The sequence below is a fragment of the Syngnathus acus genome, chromosome 17 (assembly GCF_901709675.1).
Source record: "Syngnathus acus chromosome 17, fSynAcu1.2, whole genome shotgun sequence".
NCBI lineage: Eukaryota > Metazoa > Chordata > Actinopteri > Syngnathiformes > Syngnathidae > Syngnathus > Syngnathus acus.
This window is the reverse complement of record NC_051102.1, coordinates 1,392,409-1,417,176: the sequence shown is the minus strand read 5'-3', so window position 1 is coordinate 1,417,176 and position 24,768 is coordinate 1,392,409. Positions and strand designations below refer to the sequence as shown.

At 41.2% G+C, this 24,768-nt stretch overlaps 7 protein-coding genes across 12 annotated transcripts; 5 read left to right on the top strand and 2 right to left on the bottom strand.

The window, feature by feature from the left end:
• Window positions 1-2,412: 2,412 nt before the first annotated feature.
• On the top strand, window positions 2,413-7,210 carry LOC119137441. 4 transcript variants are annotated; one of them, XR_005100915.1, is made up of 9 exons: window positions 2,413-2,929; window positions 3,112-3,554; window positions 3,902-4,007; window positions 4,248-4,416; window positions 6,062-6,180; window positions 6,299-6,421; window positions 6,641-6,706; window positions 6,833-6,921; window positions 7,089-7,210. XR_005100915.1 is itself a non-coding variant. In XM_037276745.1 (7 exons), exons 3-7 carry the CDS (start codon window positions 6,145-6,147, stop codon window positions 7,204-7,206), a joined length of 432 nt encoding a protein of 143 aa, XP_037132640.1. In that variant the 5' UTR covers window positions 3,721-4,007; window positions 4,248-4,416; window positions 6,062-6,144; the 3' UTR covers window positions 7,207-7,210. The 4 variants fall into 4 exon arrangements, 3 of the variants coding, with proteins under 3 accessions (XP_037132640.1, XP_037132641.1, XP_037132637.1); XM_037276745.1 differs by lacking the exons at window positions 2,413-2,929; window positions 3,112-3,554 and having other exon boundaries at window positions 3,721-4,007; XM_037276746.1 differs by lacking the exons at window positions 2,413-2,929; window positions 3,112-3,554; window positions 3,902-4,007; window positions 4,248-4,416 and adding an exon at window positions 5,811-5,893.
• A 1,885-nt stretch (window positions 7,211-9,095) lies between these two features.
• Window positions 9,096-24,627, top strand: orc2 (origin recognition complex, subunit 2). 2 transcript variants are annotated; one of them, XM_037276423.1, is made up of 15 exons: window positions 9,097-9,271; window positions 9,349-9,504; window positions 9,689-9,772; window positions 9,949-10,038; window positions 10,121-10,152; window positions 10,230-10,287; window positions 10,371-10,684; window positions 10,761-10,870; window positions 10,949-11,081; window positions 11,186-11,282; window positions 11,374-11,520; window positions 11,594-11,765; window positions 11,833-11,894; window positions 11,958-12,076; window positions 12,577-12,874. In XM_037276423.1, the coding sequence occupies exons 1-15, from the start codon at window positions 9,202-9,204 to the stop codon at window positions 12,658-12,660; spliced, it is 1,728 nt and encodes a 575-aa protein (XP_037132318.1). In that variant the 5' UTR covers window positions 9,097-9,201; the 3' UTR covers window positions 12,661-12,874. The 2 variants fall into 2 exon arrangements, with proteins under 2 accessions (XP_037132319.1, XP_037132318.1); XM_037276424.1 differs by lacking the exons at window positions 11,833-11,894; window positions 11,958-12,076; window positions 12,577-12,874 and adding an exon at window positions 24,434-24,627 and having other exon boundaries at window positions 9,096-9,271; window positions 11,594-11,675.
• cfap410 (cilia and flagella associated protein 410) lies at window positions 12,871-14,547 on the bottom strand. Its single transcript, XM_037276431.1, has 7 exons — window positions 14,339-14,547; window positions 14,239-14,257; window positions 14,101-14,147; window positions 13,773-14,002; window positions 13,538-13,688; window positions 13,372-13,459; window positions 12,871-13,285 (listed from the first exon to the last, which is right to left on the bottom strand). The coding sequence occupies exons 1-7, from the start codon at window positions 14,461-14,463 to the stop codon at window positions 13,121-13,123; spliced, it is 825 nt and encodes a 274-aa protein (XP_037132326.1). The 5' UTR covers window positions 14,464-14,547; the 3' UTR covers window positions 12,871-13,120.
• Window positions 14,766-16,417, top strand: rpl37a (ribosomal protein L37a). The gene is made up of 4 exons (XM_037276435.1): window positions 14,766-14,822; window positions 15,290-15,418; window positions 15,554-15,636; window positions 16,259-16,417. Exons 1-4 carry the CDS (start codon window positions 14,820-14,822, stop codon window positions 16,320-16,322), a joined length of 279 nt encoding a protein of 92 aa, XP_037132330.1. The 5' UTR covers window positions 14,766-14,819; the 3' UTR covers window positions 16,323-16,417.
• Window positions 16,781-21,023, top strand: pecr (peroxisomal trans-2-enoyl-CoA reductase). The gene is made up of 10 exons (XM_037276430.1): window positions 16,781-16,996; window positions 17,595-17,728; window positions 17,802-17,967; window positions 18,332-18,413; window positions 18,679-18,775; window positions 18,856-18,966; window positions 19,214-19,325; window positions 19,418-19,840; window positions 20,553-20,681; window positions 20,776-21,023. The coding sequence occupies exons 1-8, from the start codon at window positions 16,885-16,887 to the stop codon at window positions 19,498-19,500; spliced, it is 897 nt and encodes a 298-aa protein (XP_037132325.1). The 5' UTR covers window positions 16,781-16,884; the 3' UTR covers window positions 19,501-19,840; window positions 20,553-20,681; window positions 20,776-21,023.
• ndufb3 (NADH:ubiquinone oxidoreductase subunit B3) lies at window positions 19,716-21,023 on the top strand. 2 transcript variants are annotated; one of them, XM_037276436.1, is made up of 3 exons: window positions 19,716-19,840; window positions 20,553-20,681; window positions 20,776-21,023. In XM_037276436.1, the coding sequence occupies exons 2-3, from the start codon at window positions 20,554-20,556 to the stop codon at window positions 20,924-20,926; spliced, it is 279 nt and encodes a 92-aa protein (XP_037132331.1). In that variant the 5' UTR covers window positions 19,716-19,840; window position 20,553; the 3' UTR covers window positions 20,927-21,023. The 2 variants fall into 2 exon arrangements, with proteins under 2 accessions (XP_037132331.1, XP_037132332.1); XM_037276437.1 differs by lacking the exon at window positions 19,716-19,840 and adding an exon at window positions 19,894-19,917.
• LOC119137249 (UDP-glucuronosyltransferase 1A1-like) lies at window positions 20,474-24,403 on the bottom strand. Its single transcript, XM_037276422.1, has 9 exons — window positions 23,765-24,403; window positions 23,611-23,674; window positions 23,268-23,416; window positions 22,908-23,035; window positions 22,465-22,558; window positions 22,256-22,381; window positions 21,758-21,845; window positions 21,447-21,666; window positions 20,474-21,367 (listed from the first exon to the last, which is right to left on the bottom strand). The coding sequence occupies exons 1-9, from the start codon at window positions 24,386-24,388 to the stop codon at window positions 21,097-21,099; spliced, it is 1,764 nt and encodes a 587-aa protein (XP_037132317.1). The 5' UTR covers window positions 24,389-24,403; the 3' UTR covers window positions 20,474-21,096.
• Window positions 24,628-24,768: the final 141 nt, after the last annotated feature.

The following is a 24,768-nucleotide window of genomic DNA, read 5'->3' as shown; positions in this document are numbered from 1 at the left end:
GACCTGTCCAGCTTGGGTGTCCCACCTGAAGATTAAAGCTTCTGCTGGTATTGCTCTTAGGGTCACTGAGGCACGCAAACCCCCTGACCACAATAAGGTGGCAATCTCTCAGGGGGGGGGAACATATAATATGAATGTTATATTAACTATTATTTGAGTTGTCGTTAATCATTAGTTATATCACGGGTCAGTACGACGAGTTTGGTGGAGTTTTTACTGCTTCTTCCAACTCCTACCGCGCTGACTGTAACTTGACATTCTCTGGCTGCGTCTTGCCTCATTTGCATACTCACAGTGATTGGATGTTTACGGAGGGGCGCGGAGTCCTGACAGCAGGCTGTGTGAGGACACACACTGCACCGACATGAGAGAAGAGAGGGGGCGGATTAACGTGTGTTTCTATCAGCGGATTTTTCACTTCTAAAAGTTTGATTCGAGGGGGCAGGACATCTGTTTGAGGGGCAACGCCCCCTCTTGCCCCTGCGTAGAGCCGGCACTGATTTGATGTCTTTAAATTCATCCGCGTTCTGCCATTGAATCGGGGTGCATTCAAAGACCAGTCGTACAGACGGAACACTCATTGACTTCACCAAAAAGCAACAATATAATTACGTGAGCTCTTTGCATAAACCTCGATGCAAAGAAACTCCTCTTTTTGGGTACAGGCTACAAGGAGTATATATTACAAAGGAGACTTTCTACTTAATTGTGATCATCATTCATCCATCCATCCATTTTATTACTCAGGTATTTTCAAAGCAAATTAATATTGTTGCATTTATTAATTTGCTTTAAAATGACAGCGCAATATAAGTAAAAGCTGACACTATAGCAATGTCAAACGTGTACATTTAAGAAAAAGCCACACACGTTTTGTGATCAAATCTTTCATAACGAGAATGATTTGAGTGAATTGATTTGAATGAATAATTGAGAAGAAATTTCAGTTCTGAAGGCTCCTTTTGTCCCAAGCAAAGTGACAGATGGTGGGGAGGGAGGATAAAAATTGTAACAGGAACTCTATAAAAAATGTCAAGCCGTGAGAATTTGTGCCCCCCTCCCATTTTGAAAACGGTGAGTGCTGGACTCCAGCTGTTTTTTTTCTGTCTTCCTGGGGGTCTGTTCAGGTTGTGTGGCAAATTTGAACAGGTTCCCTCATTCCTAGGCCAAATTACAGGGGGGGGAACACATCCTCACAGCTGCCCCGTGAGGATATGTCCCCCCCCCCCCCTTATTTTGAAAACGGTGAGTGCTGGACTCCAGCTGTTTTTTTTCTGTCTTCCTGGGGGTCTGTTCAGGTTGTGTGGCAAATTTGAACAGGTTCCCTCATTCCTAGGCCAAATTACAGGGGGGGAACACATCCTCACAGCTGCCCCGTGAGGATATGTTCCCCCCCCCCCCCCCTTATTTTGAAAACGGTGAGTGCTGGACTCCAGCTGTTTTTTTTCTGTCTTCCTGGGGGTCTGTTCAGGTTGTGTGGCAAATTTGAACAGGTTCCCTCATTCCTAGGCCAAATTACAGGGGGGGAACACATCCTCACAGCTGCCCCGTGAGGATATGTTCCCCCCCCCCCCCCCCCCTTATTTTGAAAACGGTGAGTGCTGGACTCCAGCTGTTTTTTTTTCTGTCTTCCTGGGGGTCTGTTCGGGTTGTGTGGCAAATTTGAACAGGTTCCCTCATTCCTAGGCCAAATTACAGGGGGGAACACATCCTCACAGCTGCCCCGTGAGGATATGTCCCCCCCCCCCCCCCCCCTTATTTTGAAAACGGTGAGTGCTGGACTCCAGCTGTTTTTTTCTGTCTTCCTGGGGGTCTGTTCAGGTTGTGTGGCAAATTTGAACAGGTTCCCTCATTCCTAGCCCAAGTTACAGGGGGGAACATATCCTCACGGGTGCCCTGTGAGAATATGTCCCCCCCCCCCCCCCCATTTAAAACGGTGTATATGTAAATAAATGATTTGTGCACTGATACAATATTGGATGTTAAATAAATAAATAAACAAATAGATAATGTTTTCTTTCCTTTGTTGGTCAAACAATATTGTCTTGAATTCAAACTTGTCACCAAAGCACCCATTTTACCCCACCTTGTAAGTGCGCACTTCGCGTCATTTCGCCATTGTTTTCTGACAACAATACGCTGCCGCACAATGGACCCAACTATTTACCAACAAATTATTGCCTACAAAACAAAACGTGAATACCCAAATGGTATTACGAAGAAGGAGAAGTGCGTATTGAGAAGAAAAGCTTCTTTTTACGACGTTGAGGGTAAGATACACAACGTACATAAATCAAGCAAATTAGATCCAGAGACGCACCAAAAATTCACATTGCAGAACCTGCTAATTTCTACACTAACGTCAGAAACTGAAGTTTTAGAGTAATTACTCTATAAGACAAATAATTGACTTGTAAAATGTTGGAAGCAATATATATAACACACCTCACTATGAAGGAAATGGTTGAGTTTGTTGAGTGCAACTCAAGCTATGTTTTTTTTTTCAAGTAACTATTTGTGGATCTATTGAGTAAATATTTGATAAATTATCAAACTAAAGTAACATATTTGGTTGTAGACCCATTGAGTGAACATTTGATATATTATGAAACTAATGGTTTTTTTTGTCCAAGTAGCAAATTTGCAATTAGGTGTATTGAGTGAGCACTTAATGAATTACCACAAGTATGGTGCTAATTCAACGTTTTATTTTTACTTCTACTCAGGAGGGGAGCTGTATTATTGCCACCAAAAAGGCACAGACCAGCCAGTCCAAGTGAAGGTTGTCTGTGGTGCTGAAGAGGCAAATGAAATTTTTAAGAGTTTTCATGCCAGCCCGGCAGGGGCACACACCGGGCAAAATAAAACAAGACACAGCATCTCTCTGAGATATTACTGGCCAGCGATGTCTGTTGACATTAATGAGTGGGTATGTAAACAATACAAAAAGAGTATACTTGTTTGTTCATTTTTTTTAGCCTGCAAACATAATGAATGAAACTATTCCTTTGTATCTTTTGCAAACAATTCAAAATCATTATCTAAGATCTTGCCCTTTTTGCATGCATTTATTAACAATGACTACTTTTCCACAAAACCTGCCATTGTCAGGTGTCCCAGTGCACCGAATGTCAGGCAGCCGGCATATTAATAAAAAGCCCAACAGAGGTCATGCCTATACAGGTCAGTTAATCCAAATAATGTTCTCTATTTTGACCCAAGGTCTATATAGTATTTTGTATGTGGCATACTTTATATAACTATTTTTCTCAGCAACATCAGTTTAACACAATTTGTTTTTATAAATATTTATTTATTAGGTGTCTCAGCCATTCGAACTCTTGAGGATGGACCTCATTGGCAAACTGGCTCAGACAAAAGATGGATACCAATATATTTGCGTGATGGTCGATTATTTCACGAAATGGCCTCAAGCCTATCCATTGAGGTCGAAGTCTGCTGCTGATGTTACCGCCTGTATCCTAAAATTCGTCTACCAATTTGATTCGCCAAAAAGGATCTTGACAGATCAAGGCAAAGAATTTGTCAATGCAGTAAGTACAACAGTGTTTGGCAGAAATTATCTTCATCATAGCTGTCAAATACAAGTCCCTGAGGGCATATCTGGCCTGCAACTTTATTTTGTGTGGCCGATGAAAGCAACGAAAGGATGTCGAACTTCATAAAATAGCTGGAGTAAAATAAAATAAAAACGTTTCTTACTGCTCATTGTATTTTGTCCGTGTTTTGTGACTGTTGCAGTTGTGGGTGTTGTATTTTCCTTCTGTGTATTTGTGATGCAAAGCCAGTATAGTGATGCTGTTAAGCTCACATTCTCAAACACTATTTCACTGCAAAATTGCCCAACTCAATTACTTATTCTTTCCCCTGGCAACTGCAGATCAACAAGAGAGTATGTGAAATGCTTGACATAAAAAGAAGCCTTTGCTCACCATACCACCCTCAAACTAATGGGTTGGTGAAAAATTAAATGGGACAATTCAAAGGTGAGTATACTTAGTTTACCCACATTAATCTTTGACAATTTCTTGTTATGTTGCTCGTGAGTTTGTTTTTGTTTTCAGGGCACTTTCAAAGTAAATAACATGCACTATAAAAACTGTTAGGTCAGAAAAAACACGTTGGTTTAAAAATTGTTATTGGAGTCATTTATATACAATTCTCCAAAATTAATAAAAAAAAAACACTGTCACCAGCGCAATTTTATAACTGATTTTGTTTTTTAGAGCTCTGAGCAAAGTGGTTTGTCAGCATCCAGAAAGCTGGGATGAATATTTGGATGCAGTTATGTTTGGTCTGCGGACCAAAAAACAAATGACGACAAACTACTCGCCTTACTTTCTAATGTTCGGCAGAGAGGCACGCTACCCCATTCAAGTGCCAGAACACTACGAGGTAAGATTTTGGCACATCAAGATCCATTACAAGGATATACAGTATCATGGAGAAGTTTTTATACGATCAAGGACAATTTGCTTGTTGAATTTGCTTAGTTACATCTTAATTGTAAAACAAATATAAAACTTGTTGACACTTTAATCATGACAGCAAATGTTTGCTTTTTCTGAAGGTTGATGGCACTGTGGCGGATGTGGTGGGGATGGAAGTTACGGCACAAGACCATAACGAACAAGACCAACTATTTGAGCAAGTTAGAGAGCACATTAGAAAAGCGCAGGAAAAAACAAGGCACCCAAAAACAACCTCAGGGACCACACCAACTGTACACATCAGAGATCTTGTTCTAAGACAAAATATCAGGTCTCAACAAAGAAAGGGAGGAAAATTGAACCCCAATTTTTTGGGGCCATACAAAATTGTGGCGATTGAGGGCAAGACAGCTGACCTCCAGGATGAGAATAGAGCCTTGGTCCCCAAAATAAACATTGACCACCTAAAACCATACAAAGAAAATAAACAAAAAGTGCCTCATAGGTATGAAAACAAAAAAGGAGCATCCTCCTGGATGACAGTCACCATCCCCACCAGCCGCAGCTCCTCCAGCCGCAGCTCCTCCAGCCGCAGCTCCTCCAAGCACCGCTCCCAATGCCACTGCTCCACCAGCCGCAGATCCTCCAAGCACCGCTACCACTGCTCCTCAGCTCCTCCAGCCATTGCCCCCTCTGCCACTGCTCCTCCAACCACTGCTCCCTCTCCCACTGCTCCACCAGCCGCAGCTCCTCCAACCACCGCTCCCGCTCCCACTGCGCCACCAGCCGCAGCTCCTCCAAGCACCGCTCCCACTGCCACTGCTCCTGCTCCTCCAGCCTCAGCTCCTCCAAGCACCGCCACCACTGCCACTGCTCCTCCAGCCTCAGCTCCTCCAGCCACTGCCCCCTCAGCCACAGCTTCTCCAGCCACGGTGTCAGGGAACAGAGACAGGGCTACCAAGTGCAGCACGATCCTTTATTGACAAAGGGGAAGTGGAACGCTGGACCTGCGGTCTGGCTGGCGTGGCTGAGCAGCAGAGCACAGCGCGTAGTCGTAGTCGGAGGCAGGCAGGTGGTCGAAGCAGGCGGCGATCAGAAGCGTGGTCGAAGGACGAGCAAGTAGTCAGGGCAGGCGGCGATCAGAAGCGTGGTCGAAGTTCACGGAAGCAGTTGGCTACAAAGATCGGTCCGGGGAAAAAAAGGCAGCAGTGTCACGGGCAGGGTAAGTAGACGAACTGACAACCACTGGCAGAATACAGAGAGGTTAAGTAGGGGACCTAACGAGCTGTGGCAGGTGCTGGCAATTCCTCGATTAGGGCTTGGCTGGAAGTCAGGTGACCCAGGGACGTGACACACGGCTCCCTTTTCCCCTGCTCTTAATACCGCAACACCACCACGACTGTCTTTGACTTTTAGACAAACGAGGGAAAATGTGGACAAATGTAAGATGTATTCATGATAAAACTGTAAACATATTAAAACATACATTATGGATATGTGGCACATAGGTCTTGTACTCACAAAGTGTTTTATAAATGCCACTTGCTGCTATGGAATGAACCACATTTCCAATTGTATTTTGAGGTATTGTTCTGACTTATTTTTGGCAGACGTTCAAGATGCCTGGAAGGGAAAGCACGTCCATGTTCTCCTATCAAAAATCGGGGCGTACAAATTGTTCTTTTGGGACATTATGAACGTTAGACCCAATTCTGAGCTGGAATCGGAGGTAAAATTATGTTTTCATATCTGAAACTTAGGTTTGTCTTAATTGGCAGCACTGTATTTTTTTGTGTGGGGGGGGGGTAATATTTTCTGTTTCAATTTGTTTGCCGTTTCAATTACAGGTTATAAACGCGTACCTCCTGTTGTTGGTGAACAAACGCAACCAAATCAGCGTGGAAAAGGTTTCCTATATTGACTCATTTGCAATGACAAATTTATGGAATGGAAAGAGCCAGAGACTCAAGGTGTGTCTGTATTAGTATTTATTGAATTATATCTTGCAAAATTATCAATGAAGTTAAGAAGTTAAATGTCTTAATATTGTTGTCGGGCCAATTAGTGGCCCAACAACGTTATTAAGACATAACAATTTTATTAAAAAACTCAATTGGCATTAATTTTGTTCTTTACGCATTTTACTGAAATTATCGACAGACGTATTTTTTTCTTCTGTTTATTTTTAGATCAACCCGGTGGAATACAAACTTATTGTTGGCATTGTCAATGAGCATAAGCATTGGAAGCTGGCGGTAAAGAAATGTTTTAATGCCACAAGAGGAGTAACATTACAGCAAAAAATATATAGTTATGTGCAAAATGTTTAATAATTCATGCATATGAATAATAAAACCTCATTTTTTGTGTTTAAAATATAGGCAATCATGCCAGGAGCAAAAAGGTCCTTACTAGTTGATCCTCTTGGTGAGTCTCAAATGGACATTAAAAAATGCCTGGAATCAACCCGGTAAGCACAGCTTCTAAAAGTCAGAGTACTATTGTGATATCAACATTTAACTGAAGATGTGCGCTTTCTTTTGAAAGTGGACTAGGTTTTTGTTTTTACCAATACAAATTATGTAATTGACGGATAAAACTTGAAATTTGTGATATGTACTGGCTCTTATATTTCAGGGCGTTCATGCGCAAGAAAGGGTGCAATGTTTCCAGGTGGACTTGTGGCACTGTCCCCCATCCCAGGCAACAAGATTCAACCTCTTGTGGTGTATTTGCTTTGAAAGTATGCATTTGATTTACAGACTAGATTTACCAAACATATCACTCAATTATGCAAAAACGTAATCAAACATTACCGTATTTTCCGCACTATTAGGCGCACTTAAAAACTTACATTTTACTCAAAAAACCACAGTGCGCCTTATAATGCAGAGCGCCTTATATATGGATCAATTGATGAATTTGTTGATCCATACTGGTTGTACACAGTGCTCTGCCAAAATGTTTCAGTGCGTTTTAGTACGACTAGTAAATTACAAGGTCGCATCGCTTCCCAACATTACGGCAACTGTGGTCAGGGGGCGTCACCGAATAGCTGTTGTACCCGCGAGGCTATTTCATTTCAAAATAGGCTGCTCCGTTAATGTTTCGAGTAAATTTACGGATTGATATGGAAGGGAAACATAGGTAAGCAGTACCAATGTGTTAGATCAAACTTTAGTCAGTTCCGATCATTTTATAGGAGATCGTTTGAGAAACGCGATTGTTTACACTTTGCTGAGGCTCATGGGGGTCTGCGAGCTGAGGCTCATGGGAGTTTGCGGGTGGCTAATGCTATAATAATAGCTGCTATATGCACAAGGCTATTTCATGTCAAAATAGGCTGCTCTGTTAATATTTCGAGTAAATTTACGGATCGATATGGAAGGGAAACATAGGTAAGCAGTACCAGTGTTAGATCGAACTTTAGTCAGTTCTGATCATTTTATAGGAGATTGTTTGAGAAACGCGATTGTTTCCAGAGGGCTCATTGGTTATTGGCTAGTGGATGCATACCGCAACCCTAGTCAACCTCAGTTTGTTGCAGTATAGCTTCTATTTTATGCGCCTTTTAATCCGGTGCGCCCTATATATGAAATAATTTCTAAAATAAAAAATTCAATGAGGGTGCGCCTTATAATCCAGTGCGCCTTTTGGTGCGAAAAATACGGTACTCAAAACTAAAAAAACTAATTTAGAGTTCATACAACAAAGGACTAAAACAAATTATTGTCTGACAGCAGAATCTTTTGTATGATATATATATCCTCACGGGGCAGCCATTCTCGTTATGAAAGATTTGATCACAAAACGTGTGTGGCTTTTTCTTAAATGAACACGTTTGACATTGCTATAGTGTCAGCTTTTAATTATATTGCGCTGTCATTTTAAAGCAAATTAATAAATGCAACGATATTAATTTGCTTTGAAAATACCTGAGTAATAAAATGGATGGATGGATGAATGATGATCACAATTAAGTAGAAAGTCTCCTTTGTAATATATACTCCTTGTAGCCTGTACCCAAAAAGAGGAGTTTCTTTGCATCGAGGTTTATGCAAAGAGCTCACGTAATTATATTGTTGCTTTTTGGTGAAGTCAATGAGTGTTCCGTCTATACGACTGGTCTTTGAATGCACCCCGCTTCAATGGCAGAACGCGGATGAACTTAAAGACATCAGATGAGAATAATCCTTTATAAAAACTAAAATTGAGTGACGCAAACGTGAGTTCTTCATGTTTTTATTGAAAACAACATAGTGCTGACGCCGTACGACATCGGTTTTTCGCTTTCCAAACAAGGCGTGCGCGCTCCCGCGGCAGGGGGAACAAAATCTAACGGGGGAACCAAATCAAGCACAACACCTGTTCCAAGCCCAAGTAAAATGCAGAGGGTTACGTCAGAAAGGGCATCCGGCGTAAAAACTGTGCCAAACACTACTCATGCGAATCATCTGGACAAAACAAGTGGGTGTTTCGCTGTGGCGACCCCTCGGGGAAAAGCCGAAAGGAGCCACAGGTGAGTCCTCGCAAGCTTCAAGTTGGATTTTTTATTTTCCTGCGGTTTCGAAAGCGGCACACTGAAGTGCATTCTGGGACATGTTGTTTTACTTGAGTGTACGTTCTAATTGGTCGAAAGTGAACTTTCACCTTTCACGTGGTTTAAAACTTCAGCGTGATGGCGCGGAAAGCTGTGTTTTGTGCTAAAAAGTGATCGACTATTCGTTTTATTGCTGTAAAAGCTTAAGTCATGAGTCTGTTGGAGGTGAAGTTCATCGGGGATAGGGATGTTCTGGAGCACATCGTTGACAAGCAAGAGGGTAAGTATGAACTACGGTTATTCAAAGATCGACTTCTTCTCTTCCTGTCGTTCTGAGTGATGTTGATGTTTTTAAAGTGGTGCCAAGCAGTTCTGGCAAAATTCACAAGATGGTCACGTTCAAGAGCCCGAAGGGACGACGAGTCAGAGACGAAGAAGTGAAAGAAAGGGATGAAAATGCCCTCCTTGATGAGCAGAACTATGTTCAAGCTCTTTGCGCAGAAAGTACAGAAGGTAAAAAGAGAGATGACAATTTTGAACGAATATTAGTTTTACATCCTCTATCAATTTTTCCTAAACCACTTAGTCTGTTTAGCGTCATTACTAGATAGAGCCTATGTCAGCTAATTTTGGCTGAGAGGCACGTTACACTCTGAACTAGATGACATCATTTTTTATTTATTTATTTTTTATAAAGATGATGAGGGTATGTCCGGAGTTGCAGGATCGTCCATTTTCACTTTTCAGAAAAACAAACGGGGCCACAGAATGGCCCAGACTGGTGAGTGACTATTTTTTATCTATCTATCTATCTATCTATCTATCTATCTATCTATCTATCTATCTATCTATCTATCTATCTATCTATCTATCTATCTATCTAAACCTTTTATACATGTGATGTTTGTCATACATAGCAAATGAACCTTTTATACATGTGATGTTTGTCATACATAGCAAATGAACTGGCACGAACTCCAGGGAAAAGTGTGAGCTTCAGCACAACTCCCAGCATTGAGCCCTCTACTCCCACTCGGGCAGGCCACAGTAAGTTCAGCATCTCCTTGCTATGTGGCTCGTTGTTATGATTATCCACATGCCCTTCAGTGCATTCTGTCTCTCTGCGCAGACCTCAGAAGTAAAAACCAAACGCCACAACGGGTGAGCCTTGTTTTCTTCTGCTTTTCATATGCTGCTTACAAATGGAACTATTTTCTCACTTGCTTCTTTTCTGACAGCGCAAAAAAATACAGTTTGTCTCCACAACACCCCACAGGCTGAGGAAGAGAATGTCGAGTAAGTGTAACCAGCAGATATTAGCTCTTTTAAAATCTACAAAAAGCACTAACTAAAATGTGTAACATTGATGGCCTGTTCAGCTCCCAGCCTTCGATCAGACAGCGACAGTGAGTTTTCACCCTCCGACTCTGAGGAAGAGGAGGAGGAGGATGACGTCATGGTAGATGAAGCGCAGAAAGTAAAGAAAGATATTGGGGAGAACCAGACTCCAAGGACACCAAGTAAAGGTTTATCAGCAGCACTCTACAGGACCCCTGGCAAAAAGAGCAAGAGCACTCCTGAACCCGTCAACCAGCCCACCATGGTTGAGGACTATTTTGAGGCCCACGGCAGCTCCAAAGTTTTAACGTCGGACCGCACACTCGATCGTTTACACACACCTAAATTAGACAGGGTGAGCTGTAGTCAAGCATTTTCCCTTGCCCTTGATGCTATCCTAATAGTGTCTCAACTATTTGCTTGCCTTACAGGAGACACTTATTCAGCTCTTAGAATTAAACCCCTCCAGTTACCTTCAAGAGATCAAGTACCTCCACAACAAACATACAAAGCACTTTGGGAAATGGATGCTGCAATTACAGTAAGTGAGGGCATTTTTTCTGTGGTTCTTGCATTTTGACCGGAAGGAGAGAAAAAAAAGACGAGTGCTTGTCTAAAGGTTGGGATTCAGCGTGCTGCTCTACGGATTGGGCAGCAAGAAAGAGCTCCTGGAGGAATTTCGGTCTTCTTACTTGTCTCAAGAAATGCACCTGGTGATTAATGGCTTCTTCCCTTCCATCACACTGAAATCGGTGAGTATGCACCAAAAGAAGAAAAACCAAAATAATTTCAACTCGTCAATTATGTTGGTTAAGCACGATTGATTGGCATTTTCTTTCAACAAATGTTCCTTCAGATTTTGAACACTTTGACATGTGAGGTTCTTGAGCACCAGGGGAGTTTTCGAACACCATCCGATCAGATCCAATACATCTCCCAAAAACTTCAAGATAGTGAGTTTGTTTGTGTCCTCGGCTTTAATTTAATAATTAAAAAAAAAAAGTTTGCAGGGTTTGTTGAAGTTTAAATCTACCCTTGAGACAGGCCCAGATCTTCATATCTACGTGTTGATCAATAATATCGATGGACCAATGTTGCGAGGAGAAAAGACCCAGAGCACCTTGGGGCAGCTGGCATCCCTACCCAACATTCACTTTGTGGCTACGATTGACCACATCAATGCTCCTCTTGGTTGGTTTTGAGCTTTTTTTTTTTTTTTTTTTTAATGCTGTCCAAATTGTCAATTTGTTCTATATATTCCCAGTTTGGGACCAGTTTAAACAGAGTCAGTTTAACTGGCTGTGGTGGGAGTGTGTGACATTCAAACACTACACTGAAGAGACGTCGTACGAGAACTCTCTGCTGGTGCAGCAAACTGGGGCTCTGGCTCTGTCTTCCCTTACACATGTTCTCCGCAGCTTGCCCCCAAACGCACGGTACTTTATACACCTTCATTCTGTAAACATGTTTTGACAGCTCTTAATGCTTACATTTGTTTTGCAGAGGAATTTTCAAAGTGCTGGTGAAATTTCAGCTGGAAAACAAAGACAATCCTTCATACACAGGTACATTCAATCTTTCAAAAGTTTCTTTTCAGGATTTTTTATTGATATTTTTATCCCGTGCAGGATTGTCATTCCAAGATTTTTACCAACGTTGTCGTGAGGCATTTTTGGTGAACTCTGACCTCACTCTGAGGACTCAGCTGACAGAGTTCAGAGACCACAAACTGATACGAACGCGCAAGGTAAAGTCCTGCTAAACTGTGGAAGCAGATGCTCAGTAGTTTTTTTTTTAAAAGCATTTTTATAGAAGATTAAAGTTAAAGTCCCAATGATCGTCACACACACACATCTGGGTGTGGTGAAATTTGTACTTTGCATTTAACCCATCCCCGTGTGATTTTGATCCATCCCCTGGGGGAGAGGGGAGCAGTGAGCAGCAGCGGTGCCGCGCTCGGGAATCATTTGGTGATCTAACCCCCCAATTCCAACCCTTAATGCTGAGTGCCAAGCAGGGAGGCACTGGGTCCCATTTTTATAGTCTTTGGTATGACCTGGCTGCGACTTTGAACCCACAACCTTCTAGTCTCAGGGCGGACACTGTACCACTAGGCCACTGAGCTGATCAAATTATCAACTTTAGTGATATTCAAATTCAGAACTTCCACAGTATTTGCCAACTGTTTAATATTTTTTATTGAAAAGGCATGCAATTCATGTTTACAGCAATTTATTAATTCTCCAGGGTGCAGATGGTGTGGAGTACCTGATGGTTGCTGTGAATGCAAGCACACTGTTGGACTTCTTGGAGAATGAGGAGGGTGGGTGACTGAGAAGATCACTATAAATTACACTCTTATTTATAGCTAACAAAAATATAATGGTTTGTCAGCTAACTCACAGAACAGATTAGATTCGGTCAAAATAGACCTGGTTTCATTGACTTAGTCTACACCTCCATCCTTACCTTGTCATTCATTTTGTTGAAGTATGTATGATGTGTGCTAAAAGCAGCAGCACAAATAAATTCAGTCAAACAGCAATTCATCTCTTTAATTACAGAAATAGATTGACCTTTAATAAAACATACATTTTGTTCTTGTAAGGCAGCATTCATGATACAACATGGTGATTTGGTTAGTAGAGCACTAAGCGAGGATATTTGAATGTGTACGCATGCAGTAGTGCAAAAGGGAGAAAACGGGGGAGCTATGACCCTGTTTCAAGTCATGAACAGTTATTTGTAAATAGCGAGCGAGGCTTATGACTTGATACATGCTAGAATTTATTCAGTGTTGAATGTCAGCAGATTTTGTCGTTTGCGTATCTCGTAGTGTTTCTAACGAGTCCAGTGTGAAGGTCCCGAGTCGGTTCTGTGTCTCCGTGTGCACAATCCGGAGCTCCTCGTGATCCAAGTCCCTCAGAAGAAGCAGCACGGCTTCAAGTGTGTGTGTCTACAAAGACATGTTTAGGTTAATCGACGAGTATCATCTTTTTTTTTTTGAGTTGCTAAAAAAAAAAAAAAAAAAAAAGAGGCTACCTTTTTCGTAGATGAGCTGGTCGATTGAGAATGAAGAGAGGGGAACTTGTCTTTGGACAAAGGCTTCATCTTCAACTCTTTGACATTACTGTATGCAAAAAATCAAGAGGGGATTGTTTTCTGGTTTCATTTTGTGGTGAGTGATATGACACCCTACAGGGCTTACTTGGTTTCCTTCATATCGTGGCTGTGAGATATTTTCTCTTTCTCTGCATCAGGAAGACCATTGGTAGAAAGCTGCTGGTGAACTGCGTTTGGTGGTGCACTGATCTTCTCACCCTCCAAGTGTGCTAATGCGATCTCATCCTCTGTCACTACTGTACACACATGTGAACATATGAGAAAACAGCTGTGTGAAATATCATTTTAAAGCCTTTTTCACAATGAACCGATGTAATGACCTTGGTTGTCCAGCTTCTGCAGCCCAGGTAGGCAGCGCAGGACCGTCAGTCGATACTCACTGGAGTTCTTCCCACAACAAGGGTTGTCAGCAAGCCACAATACCCGAAGGCGTGTCATTGAACGCAAATAAGAAAGCTCAGAGAGTGAGGCAATCATGTTTCTTCTCAGGTAGAGCTCACAAAGAGACAAGCATCCAGCCAGAGGTGCAAGAGATGAGATGTTGTTGACACTAGACAGGGACACTCATACTTAATTTTATATTTAAACCCATGTGATGTTCAATTGAGAATTAGGTCGTGTTGAGTCAGCAAAATTGTCGCAACTAACCTTAGTGTCAGCACTTCAATGTTTGGCATTTGAGATAAAATAGAAACCTGGGGGGGCACAGTTTTAGCTTGAAGTTAATGTATCATTCATAATAGTCATACTCGAGTTATGGAGACTGAATGGAACGGTTGTACTCACGTCAGTCAGTTTGCATCCCCTGCAGAATAAAAGTACGCTTGTTTGATCTAACAAATAAGACAAACATATGTGGCACGTTTTCCCAAATTTGACCACTTACCAGCAGTTCAGTTTCCTCACGCTTCCCAGATCGGACGCTTTTGCCTCGGTGAGAACTTGCTCGCGTGTTAGCTTCATCGTAGACAGACCCAGGTGCATATGTTCTTGTTGAAGAATACCTCCCATCAACACAGATCGTCTATCAACAAGAAACAGAGGTGTCGTATATGAAACATTTCTAGTCTGCAGAAGGGATGCTAACGTCTTCAACACGAATGCGCCTGCGCATCTCTACTAAGCGTCCTTAGTAACAGCATAACAAAAACATTTACAATATTTGAATTGGTTGACATACTGTGTAAAACAACTCAAATAAAATGCAAGTATGTAAGCGTGTCACCAATTGCCGTAATTTGAATCCACATTTCGAGTATTATGCCATCTTTAAATACTCATATTCCCACAATGCAGCGCAATGATGCCAACAAATCGCGCCTGCGCGCTACGTACTTCCTCTTTGGATCTACGTCTCAACCGAAACGATGGTGAGCCCTAAAGACGTTTTCCAAATCCGCGTCAATCTAAGGTTTTCGGTTGTCAATATCATTTAACAATCCACCTGGAAGCTACCCCTACATACTAGATTAATATATGCCATTCGATTTTTTTCATTTTAGGCCACCCTTGGCAAATTAACGATGGAAGCATTTCCATGTATTTTCTCTGTAATACAAATGGCTGCCTCCATGTAAAACACCCACGGTACCGGCTACAGTGCTAATTTAGCCACGAGTAGGTTATCGCCAAAACCATAAACATTAACATATTCAATTCACACACTATGTGTGAAAATATATATTTGTACTTTGTTGCAGTCCAATATAGAATCTGTCCCTCGATTTCTAATAATGGGTTTAGCGAATGGGATTCGATTACAGTGGTTACCATTTATGTTTATCATATTGTCCAGTTGCAAATTTCATTTACGAATGTGTTGTGTATTCTTCCTCAGGCCAAACGCACCAAGAAGGTTGGCATTGTTGGTAAATATGGCACACGTTATGGCGCTTCATTGCGAAAAATGGTGAAGAAGATTGAGATCTCCCAGCACGCCAAATACACCTGCTCATTCTGTGGCAAGGTGAGGCTGTGTATATGAAGTACTGCAGCTGATGTGCTGTGCCATGGCTACTTCATAACATCGTTGCAGAGATGTAGGACTACCATTGGTTGTATTCTAATGCTTTTCCCGCCCTTCCCAACATGTTCCATGAAGACTAAGATGAAGAGGAGGGCTGTGGGTATCTGGCACTGCGGATCCTGCATGAAAACAGTGGCTGGAGGAGCCTGGACTTACAAGTAAGCTGAGTTTTAAACCAGTAAATGTGCTCATGTGAACAGCCAATGTAGTATGAATGGAACCACATGCAGTCTGCTGATATGTAATAAAACCTGTCTGAGTTTAAGGAGTTCATATTCTCAAAAGCACAGTGGTAGTTCAAATAATATGTTTGAGCTTTGTTTTTTCTCCTTTAAATGTATACATTTTTAAGTCATACCCTGTTATTGTCATTAAGCATTGATTATTCTTTGACAGCCCTTGACTTCTCACATTTCAGGAAGATGAGCCCATTAAACTTTGATGTATAAATAGAAGTGACAAGGGTGTACGCACTTGTGTTAGCAGGGATTTACTCGAATGAATGAAAGTTTAGTCACTCAGTGCTATGGCATGCTTACAATTTGCCATGTTTGAGAAGTGTCAATCTCAGTGTAACCTGCTGTCTTACCTTGAAGTGGAATATGGGCAGGGATGAAAAATTTCAAGCATTTGAAATGTAATTTGAAACTGGCATAACCTTTTTTGTTACAATAGAAGTCATAGTTATTAATATGTGATTATAAAAGTGCTAACAGAAATTTTGGCTTAAAAGTTTAATGTATTGGGCCCAAATATAAGCTTTTTTTTTTTTTCTTTCAGCACAACTTCTGCTGTCACAGTCAAGTCAGCAATCAGGAGGCTGAAGGAGTTGAAGGAACAGTAAACTAGTGAAATGGTCACTGAAGAATTTGGGACTATCTCACAAAAGAACCAACCCGGACTTGGCCTCATCCAACAATAAACCTGTCTGGAGTGGAATTCTGTGTCCATGATCATCTTTTTCATCCTGAATTAAATCAAAATGTGCCTCAAGTCAAAAATGACTTGATAGCCAAACACCACTGAAACTTAGGCAAACGTTAAGACACTTTTAACATTGAAACAAGTTTGTCTGCAGAATTTAAAAAAATATATATAATAGTTTCTAGTACTTCATCCACATGGAACCAGCGCTATGAATGTCACGTGATTTATTTAAGTGGATGGGTGAGAGTGTAAATAAATTTAGAAAACGCCCTTGCGGTTTTGTATAAAGGTCTTTGTTAGTCTGGGTTTATAGCAGAACTTTGTGAGTGTTTTATAAATACCGCACTCAAAAAAGCACAACAAAAAATTAATGCATTAAGCTGCATAACCTTGAGCTGGCACGCAAGTAGTAGTAGCAAGTGACGAATTGTTGTAGTACTGCTAACCACCTGCAGGTGGGCTACAAGGAAAAAGAAACAATGGCGACGCACGGTGTCTTTCGACCGGGTTTGTTCAACCATAAAGTTGCAATTGTGACCGGTGGAGCGACTGGCATTGGAAAAGCAATATCCACTGAGCTTATATTACTTGGTAAGTTATCTCGTTTTGTCCGAATTTTTCAGTCTTGTTGACCAACTCGCTAAAAGAAACGTTAGAGGATTTGACTACAAACACTCGACAAACTTGTTCTGTACAGAAAATACTGAACACGTTCACCATGACTTTAAGAACCATACTTTTCAGCATAGTGCAACATTCTTTTTTATCTATGTGTATGTTCAAAATTGCCTGACAGCGCTTCACACTTGGAGCTAAAGTCCTCTCCATGGTGGATTCAATTATCAGTGGCCGACAGTATGAACAGAATCTTGTTGGTTGTGCACTGAGGGTGTGTTGAAGTTAAACTATTGAACCTTGCACCTTGCCTTTTTTGTAAACATTGTTCAGTAATAACAATGGTACAAGCAAATCTTAAATAAATTTGCAGGGATGGCGCTCCACTGAGGCTTGTATATACTATGCATCTCGATTATTTACCTCTATTATTTCCCCTCCCAAAATATTGGTCAATATCCACTTCAGTTCTGCGACAAAACAAAAATTCTGGAGCCGTGCCTGGATATTTCAGGTTGTAAGTTAATTTTAGCTTTGCATTGTAATTGATCACCACTCCCAAACTTGTTCTCAGGTTGTAGTGTGGTGATTTCCAGCAGAAAAGCAGAGAGATTGGAGGCAGCCGCCCAAGAGATGCGAAAAACAATTCCAGCTTCCAGCCCTGCATGTGTCACTCCTCTACGTTGCAACATTCGTAATGAGGATGAGGTATACACTCCTTCGACCTTGGAGACAGTCCTCTGATTGAGTGATGCACAGTGCTTGAATATTTCCACTTCAGGTGAAGGTTCTTGTATCTTCAGTGCTGAAGCAGTATGGTCACATAGACTTTCTGGTGAACAACGGTGGCGGTCAGTTCAGTAGTCCAGCAGAGAACATGTCTTCTAAAGGATGGAAAGCTGTGATTGACACAAACTTGACTGGCACCTTTCACTGTTGCAAGGAGGGTAAGGCATTTACATTACACATTTACACTCCATGTTTGAAGATGATACATGACTGCGTTCACGGTTGCACCAGGGTTGTAATCGTTTGAGGATTTTCAGTATAATTCATTATTTTAAATTCAGTTTTAGTGAGTGAGAGGCAAGTTTATTTTAGTTTTTCTAAAAGGTCATTATTGTCGACACATTAACCTTTTGTGATAATGGCAAAATTAGTCAAGTATCCCTTTACGATGTAGTTTTGGTTAGTTTTATTTTTCTTAAAAAAAAATGTTTTTAATTATTTTGTTCACAAAAATGTGGTTTTCAATTTTAGTTATTTTGTTAGTTTTTATTAACTATAATAACCTTGGATTGCACCCCACAGTATACACTACATGGATGAAGCAACATGGAGGTGTGATCATTAACATTATTGCTGACATGTGGAAAGGATTTCCGGGCATGGCGTAAGTAGTCACCCTTAAAATGTTGACAAGTCCAAAATCATTTCATATTTAATCCACCATTTTGTAGCACTGTTTGAAAGTACAGTGTGTGCTACTATATCAGGGTTGTCCATTTTTAGTGGCCCACAGCACACATTAAAAACAACATTTGATACAGCTAATGATACTAATACAGTATATGGTCCACTAGTACTGTAAACAAAAACTATGTGATGAGTGGGGAACACGTGAATGATTCCAAATGCAGCCGCTGTCTCAATGACAGCCACACAGGTGCAGCCAGAGCAGCGGTGGATAACTTAACAAAGAGCTTGGCCATTGAGTGGGCTGCCTCAGGTGTCCGGGTCAATGCTGTTGCGCCGGTATGCATAACTTGCCTTGTCGCACTTTCATAAATGTTTGATATTGTGGTTGTATCAAGCTAGTATTCGATTGGTTGCAGGGCACAATTTTCTCTAAAACGGCAATGGAGAACTACAAAGAGCTGGGACCAACTCTTTTCAAGATGTCCATTCCATTTAGTCCTGCAAAGAGACTTGGGCTGCCAGAAGAGGTGTGATTTGTGAGAATTTAAAGATAGCATAGTAGTTATGATGCTGAAGTGCAGTATTCCCCCACGATTTGCAGGAGATGGTGACTAAACTATGAAACGCAAACATCTGTCAGTAATTGCTGCTAAAAATGTTTATAACCACAATTTTATTTATTTGTGGAAAAATGATAATATTCTATTTTCAGGACAGCTCGACATATCGTCCTTTTTTAAATTATTTGTCAGTTGATTTTGTTTGTACGGTCAGATATCCTCTGCAGTTTGTTTCCTGCTCTCTCCTGCCGCCTCCTACATCTCTGGAGCCACACTGAGGGTGGATGCAGGGCAGAGTCTGTACCACTCCATGTGGGAGATCCCCAGTATGTTGAATTTGGTCCCAATGTGCTTCCACAGTGTTTTTTTTCCTTATATACAAATGTGTTTTACGCTTTTGTCTGTGTGTCTGATCTAGATCATAGTGCATGGCCCGAAGGTCCAAAGGGGGAGAACTTGGATGCATTGAAGAACCTCCTCAACCCTCAAAGCAAGCTATGATTAATTTGTCCCACAATGATACCATCAAAAACACAAATGCTTTATGCTGATTGATTTAAACAAGACACGGATACTTTGTCATAGTAATGTACCGGAACGTGAATAACTAATTATCTGTGATCATTACTATGATAATGATGTGCATGTTATACATTTATTAATACATCGTGCCCGAAATTCTCCTATGGCAAAGGTGATTAAACATTTTCGCACCACTGCTGCGTTGCCGTTGTGATGTTTTCGTTTGTTTTGTCGCAAAGCGCTTGCCATACTACTGCCGTAGAGCAAATTAGAAACTGTCGTAACAACGCAGAAGCAGAGGTCACGACACGGGGTCCAGGTACAATGTGTTTTCAATATGAAATTAAATCTTTGATCAGTTGTGCTGCGACGTGTTGTCACAAAACTGCTTTACTGGTAAAGGCTTGTTAAGTACACTGGAAAAGTGTTGGGTGTATTGCTAACTAATAGCCACAAATAGCATGCGATGCTATCGTGAGCAAATGTTGAAAGCCGGGGAATGAGCTTGTTTATTTATATTGATTTGAACGTTTACCTACGCACAAACCGCTGTCATTAACTTAATTCTTAAATGTCAGCTTTGTTAGTTTTAATGACCTTCATGCAATTACCGCGACAAGTGTTGCTTTTGCACGTTTTGGTTACAAAAACTCATTACCTTTCGCGTTAAAACGTAGCTAAGCTAAGTGTCAAAGTACAAAGAATTTGAGTTGTTGGAGAGGAACATATGCCTTCATGTTTGGCGTGCGACAATAATAAACTCCGTAGCCTGCTGCTCTCTATAAGTTAATGAACACTTGTATTTTGTCAGTCAGCTCCTTGTTTTATACGTTCAGTGTGGAAACAATAAGTAATTAAGGTTTACTAAAATACAAATATTTATTGATCTAACATTCAAATGAAGTGCATCCATAAACTAAACCAATAAAAAATTGTATTTCCAAAGCAGACCATTTGATTGTGGTATTTAGTGTACGTTAAATCAGGGCTTTCAAGGTAAATATGTTCATCTTTATACACTCATTAATTAGTATGGGAGGTGACCATGGCCACAGCAAGATGTCCATGCCAGACTGGCAGCAATGGAAGACAAAGGGCACTCCACTGGAGTTTACACAGCAAAGACTGGCAGCCAGGGGCCTCAATGACCCATGGGCCCGGTAAGCATTTACATAGGACAGACTTTTTATTTATTTGTGACATTTCTGATAATTCTATAATTGCTTACTCAACTGTGTCTATCTCATTGTTTAGAAATGAGGCATGGAGGTATGCGGGTGGCTTTGCGCGTGCTGTGACTCTGTCCGACGTACTGCTGAGAGGATTCAAGTGGGGCTTTGCTGCCTTTACTGTTGCTCTGGCTGTTGAGTATGCCTTTTTTCCACCAAAGAAGGGTTCCCACTAATGCACATTGTAATCCCCACTCTTGTCCCCAATACACCGTCTTTGATTCCAGTGCTATTCTGAATTCATTTATTAACTAAAAGTCTCTTTGCTCACTACATGGCTTCACTTATTGTCCTCAAAAAATGTGCAGCTCTCCCTGCATTGTTCTGTTTTTTGTTTAATTCTCATCTAATCTTGCTTGCTCTTTCTGCTCATTTTCTGACAGCAGAACATCAAACATTTAGCTGTCAAGACTATAAAAACCAGCACAACTGTAACAAGTAGCGCTATTACATCCAGACAGAAGTACTGGAACCAGTTGAGGCCATGCACGGCTGCTTTGAGGTGTTTGGCACCTTTATGCCGCATCACAAACTCGGTCCAGTACACAGAAAGGTCCAGTGGATCAACAGGACGGTCCCTGTGTAACGCGGACAGCCTCTTCATGTTGTCTTTGTACCTACAACAGTGACTTTTAGCTCGAGTCACCTTCAAACTTTTAAGGCAATGTGTTTACACTTAGAGAAAAATAGACTTACTTGGTGTCGTTAATGACCTCATTCAGTCCCTGTAGCAGGTCTTCTGCAGTGATGGATAAAATATCCAACACCACTCCCACTTCTCTACTTGCCATTTTTGCTGCATTGTCAGGCTGGTCCCCACCAACAGGTAGCATGACCATTGGAACGGCATGACAAAGTCCCTCGAACACCCCATGTGAGCCAGCATGAGTGATGAAGGCCCGAGCTCCAGGATGAGCTAAAATTTGGTTGAAAAATGACATACAGTAGACTCTATTATAAAACGTGGATTTATAGCCATCCACCCACATAGCCAGGAGTTTCTTTACCAAGTAAGTCATTTTGGGGCACCCAGCTCATCATCTTTACATTTTCTGGTGTATTATCGGGAACAGGTCCAGAATATCTCCATATTACCTAATGAAGGAAAACAATTTAAGTATTGCGCTAATATATGTATGGACGGACAGACAGACAGAGAGAATACAGTTTGCTCAAGAAATATTTGCATATTAACAGAGCTTTTGTGAGTTTTCATTTTTACATTGTCGCAATTAATTTAAAAAAAGTATCTAAAAGGTCCTAATTACATTTGTCACCTTTGAGCACCTTAAAATTTAGATACTTTTCATTAACATAAATGTTAAATGGTCATTTCCATAACTAGAAAAATGTACATGCAGTTTGTTGATAACCAAAACATGATTCAGAATGCTGCAGTACAATATATATAGCCTCCCAAAAATATTTATTTTTGTGGAAATAATGTCATATTTTTCCTACCAGGTTCATCACACCCAAGTATGATCAAATTAACTGCCATATACCTTCTGTGGAATTTGTCTGAACGCTTCAAAGAAGATTTGGGTTATCTCATTTGGCATTTTTTTCAATGCGGTCCCAAGTGTGAAGACAACAAATCCATCTTTTCCTGACACCCAGGGCCCCAAATCCTTTGATAAAGACACAGTAAGCATTACTTGTACATTTTACAACATTGAACTTACAGTTACCCGTAAACATACTTGGTCCTTACGTCAGGCAGAGGATTTCTCACATTGCAGTTGATGCCCCCAACTGGCACCATATTAGGCATTAACGGCCGTGGGAACTCCATTGTGAAGTCAATCCTGTTCGATAATTTAGAGCATATCTTTGTTTAGAGCAGAGGTTTGAAAAATACGGGGCGTGGCCCGTTTACAGTAGGGGATCCACAGAAAGATAACATTGATGGTATTGTGTCAACTTCTACAGCCTATAACTAAAAATATGTGTTGTGGCAAAAAATCTTTAATGTCCAAAATAAAACTCAGATGTGCAAAAGATAAACTACTACTACAACGACGCCGATGTAATTTCAATACCGGCCCACCACACCCCAGAAAGGCTTAAAATAAATTCCAAGCAAGGCTAGATCCCAGATAGCAACCTTTTTTTTTTTTTCTGGAATTCTTCCCTTGTTTGACTTTTTCACATTACCTGTGCAGCCAGATTGCAGAGTCTGAGAGCACATCAGCTACACTCAGGTCCTCTTCCAGGAACTTGGAAGCAAATTGGTCAAAACGCCAATAGATGAGTCGGCAGAGGAGTGGTTCCAGCGCACTCACCTGGAGGACACATGCTTGAGTTGAGACACTTTATTGAATTCACTTTAAAAGAAAGAAAACACACGTAACCCAACCAAATATAAACAATGATGGAAATGGAGCAGGAAATATGCAGGGAGTCTCAACATCACAGGTTGTGACTTTTTTTTTCAACTATTTTTATGTTTCTGTAACTTAAAGATGACAAATACAACTTAATGACAAGTATTTGTATATGCGTGTCAGTACTCACCAAAGTGTTGACGACCCGTTGTTTAAAGGTCATTTTATCGGTGAGGCCCGTGAAGAAGCGAGGCACATAGGAAGGCGGCGATGGACACCCTGCAGACTGCATGTCCAAAAAACACGGAATCCCTCTCAGCAGATTAACTGTTGGAATACCTGAAAGTGATACAAAAACATGGTAATGACAAAAAATAGCACTTTCTTATAAACTTTCACTTTTATTTGAGCAGAGACTCTTGTATCACAAAAAAGAGAAACCTCCTGCCACTTTCCTCCACCCATTCCAAACTGCTTTGATCATTTTTTTTCTCCACACCTCTACACACAAATGGCACTGCTGCAGGATTCACCTAATTTCCGAGCTATTAAAGCGCCTGTGGGCACCATGGGGTCTGTCAGGACAGCGTCAAATCTCTGTGGAATAAGAAATAGTAGTTAAGATTTATCCAGAGAAGAGATACAATAAACAATAAATCAAGATTAGTCTTACTGAAAGGCCCTCACCTGCTGAGCCAGATGTGAAATAAGACTGTCATTGAAGAGAAGGCTCTCTGCAATGGTGTGAAGCAGTCCCGCAATTCTTTGTATGTGTGAGAATTTGTCCTGAATTTTCTCTACGAAAGACTGCGAAGTTTTCTCTAACACGTCTTCATTCTTGGACATCACAAAGTCCACAAATGCCTTGTCAAATGGAACAGGGAAAGTCAGCGTCTCGTAGTGCTCCCCTGGACCCATCAGAATGGTGAGCTCTGGCATCACAACAGTCACTTGGTGTCCGCGTCGACCCATTTCCTGACAAATGGCCTTCATACCCACCCAGTGACTCCCATCCATCGGTATCACCAGCAGTTTCCCCACGTAAGAACCCGTGTGATCTGCAGGGACGTTGTCTCTTGCTTCAGATCGTCTGGCCTGATCCACGGAATCAGCCGTGTTTAGCAGCAAGAGCGCGCACACTACAATCCTCATGGTTGTCTTTTCCTCTTTGGGCAGCAAAAACAGCTTGAAGGAAAAAGGGAAAGTGGAATTCTCTCTGAGGCGGCTGCTTCCCGTGGCTTGTTGAAATTCCTCGGTGTGTTCAAAGTCCTCCCTGTGAGATGAGGGAGTTGTTCGATAAGGCACAATCATTTACTTGCTGCATTCTGTATTATAAAACTAAGGCGTAAACATCAGGTGTATGGAAAGCCGTTTGAGCATTTACTCGATATCCTTAAGGTCCATCTTAAAGTCCATGTACGCCCTTTGTGCAAATGTGTGAGACAATCCAGTGTACAACAGCTATCTTTTTCTCCACTTTCTGTACGTCATTTTTGGACATTGGTTTTTGTCTGCTCGACATAATTAAACCAGCCGCTCCTTCGTTTTCACTTTCGCCCATTTCTAAGAATTGCGGTAGAAAGCGCATATAACTCTTGAACATGGAGCGACTCCCATTTTGCAAAACAAAACCGGTTTTCTAAACGAAACTAATACGTGCCAGAGGCCTATTCTAACAGCAATGTGCGAGT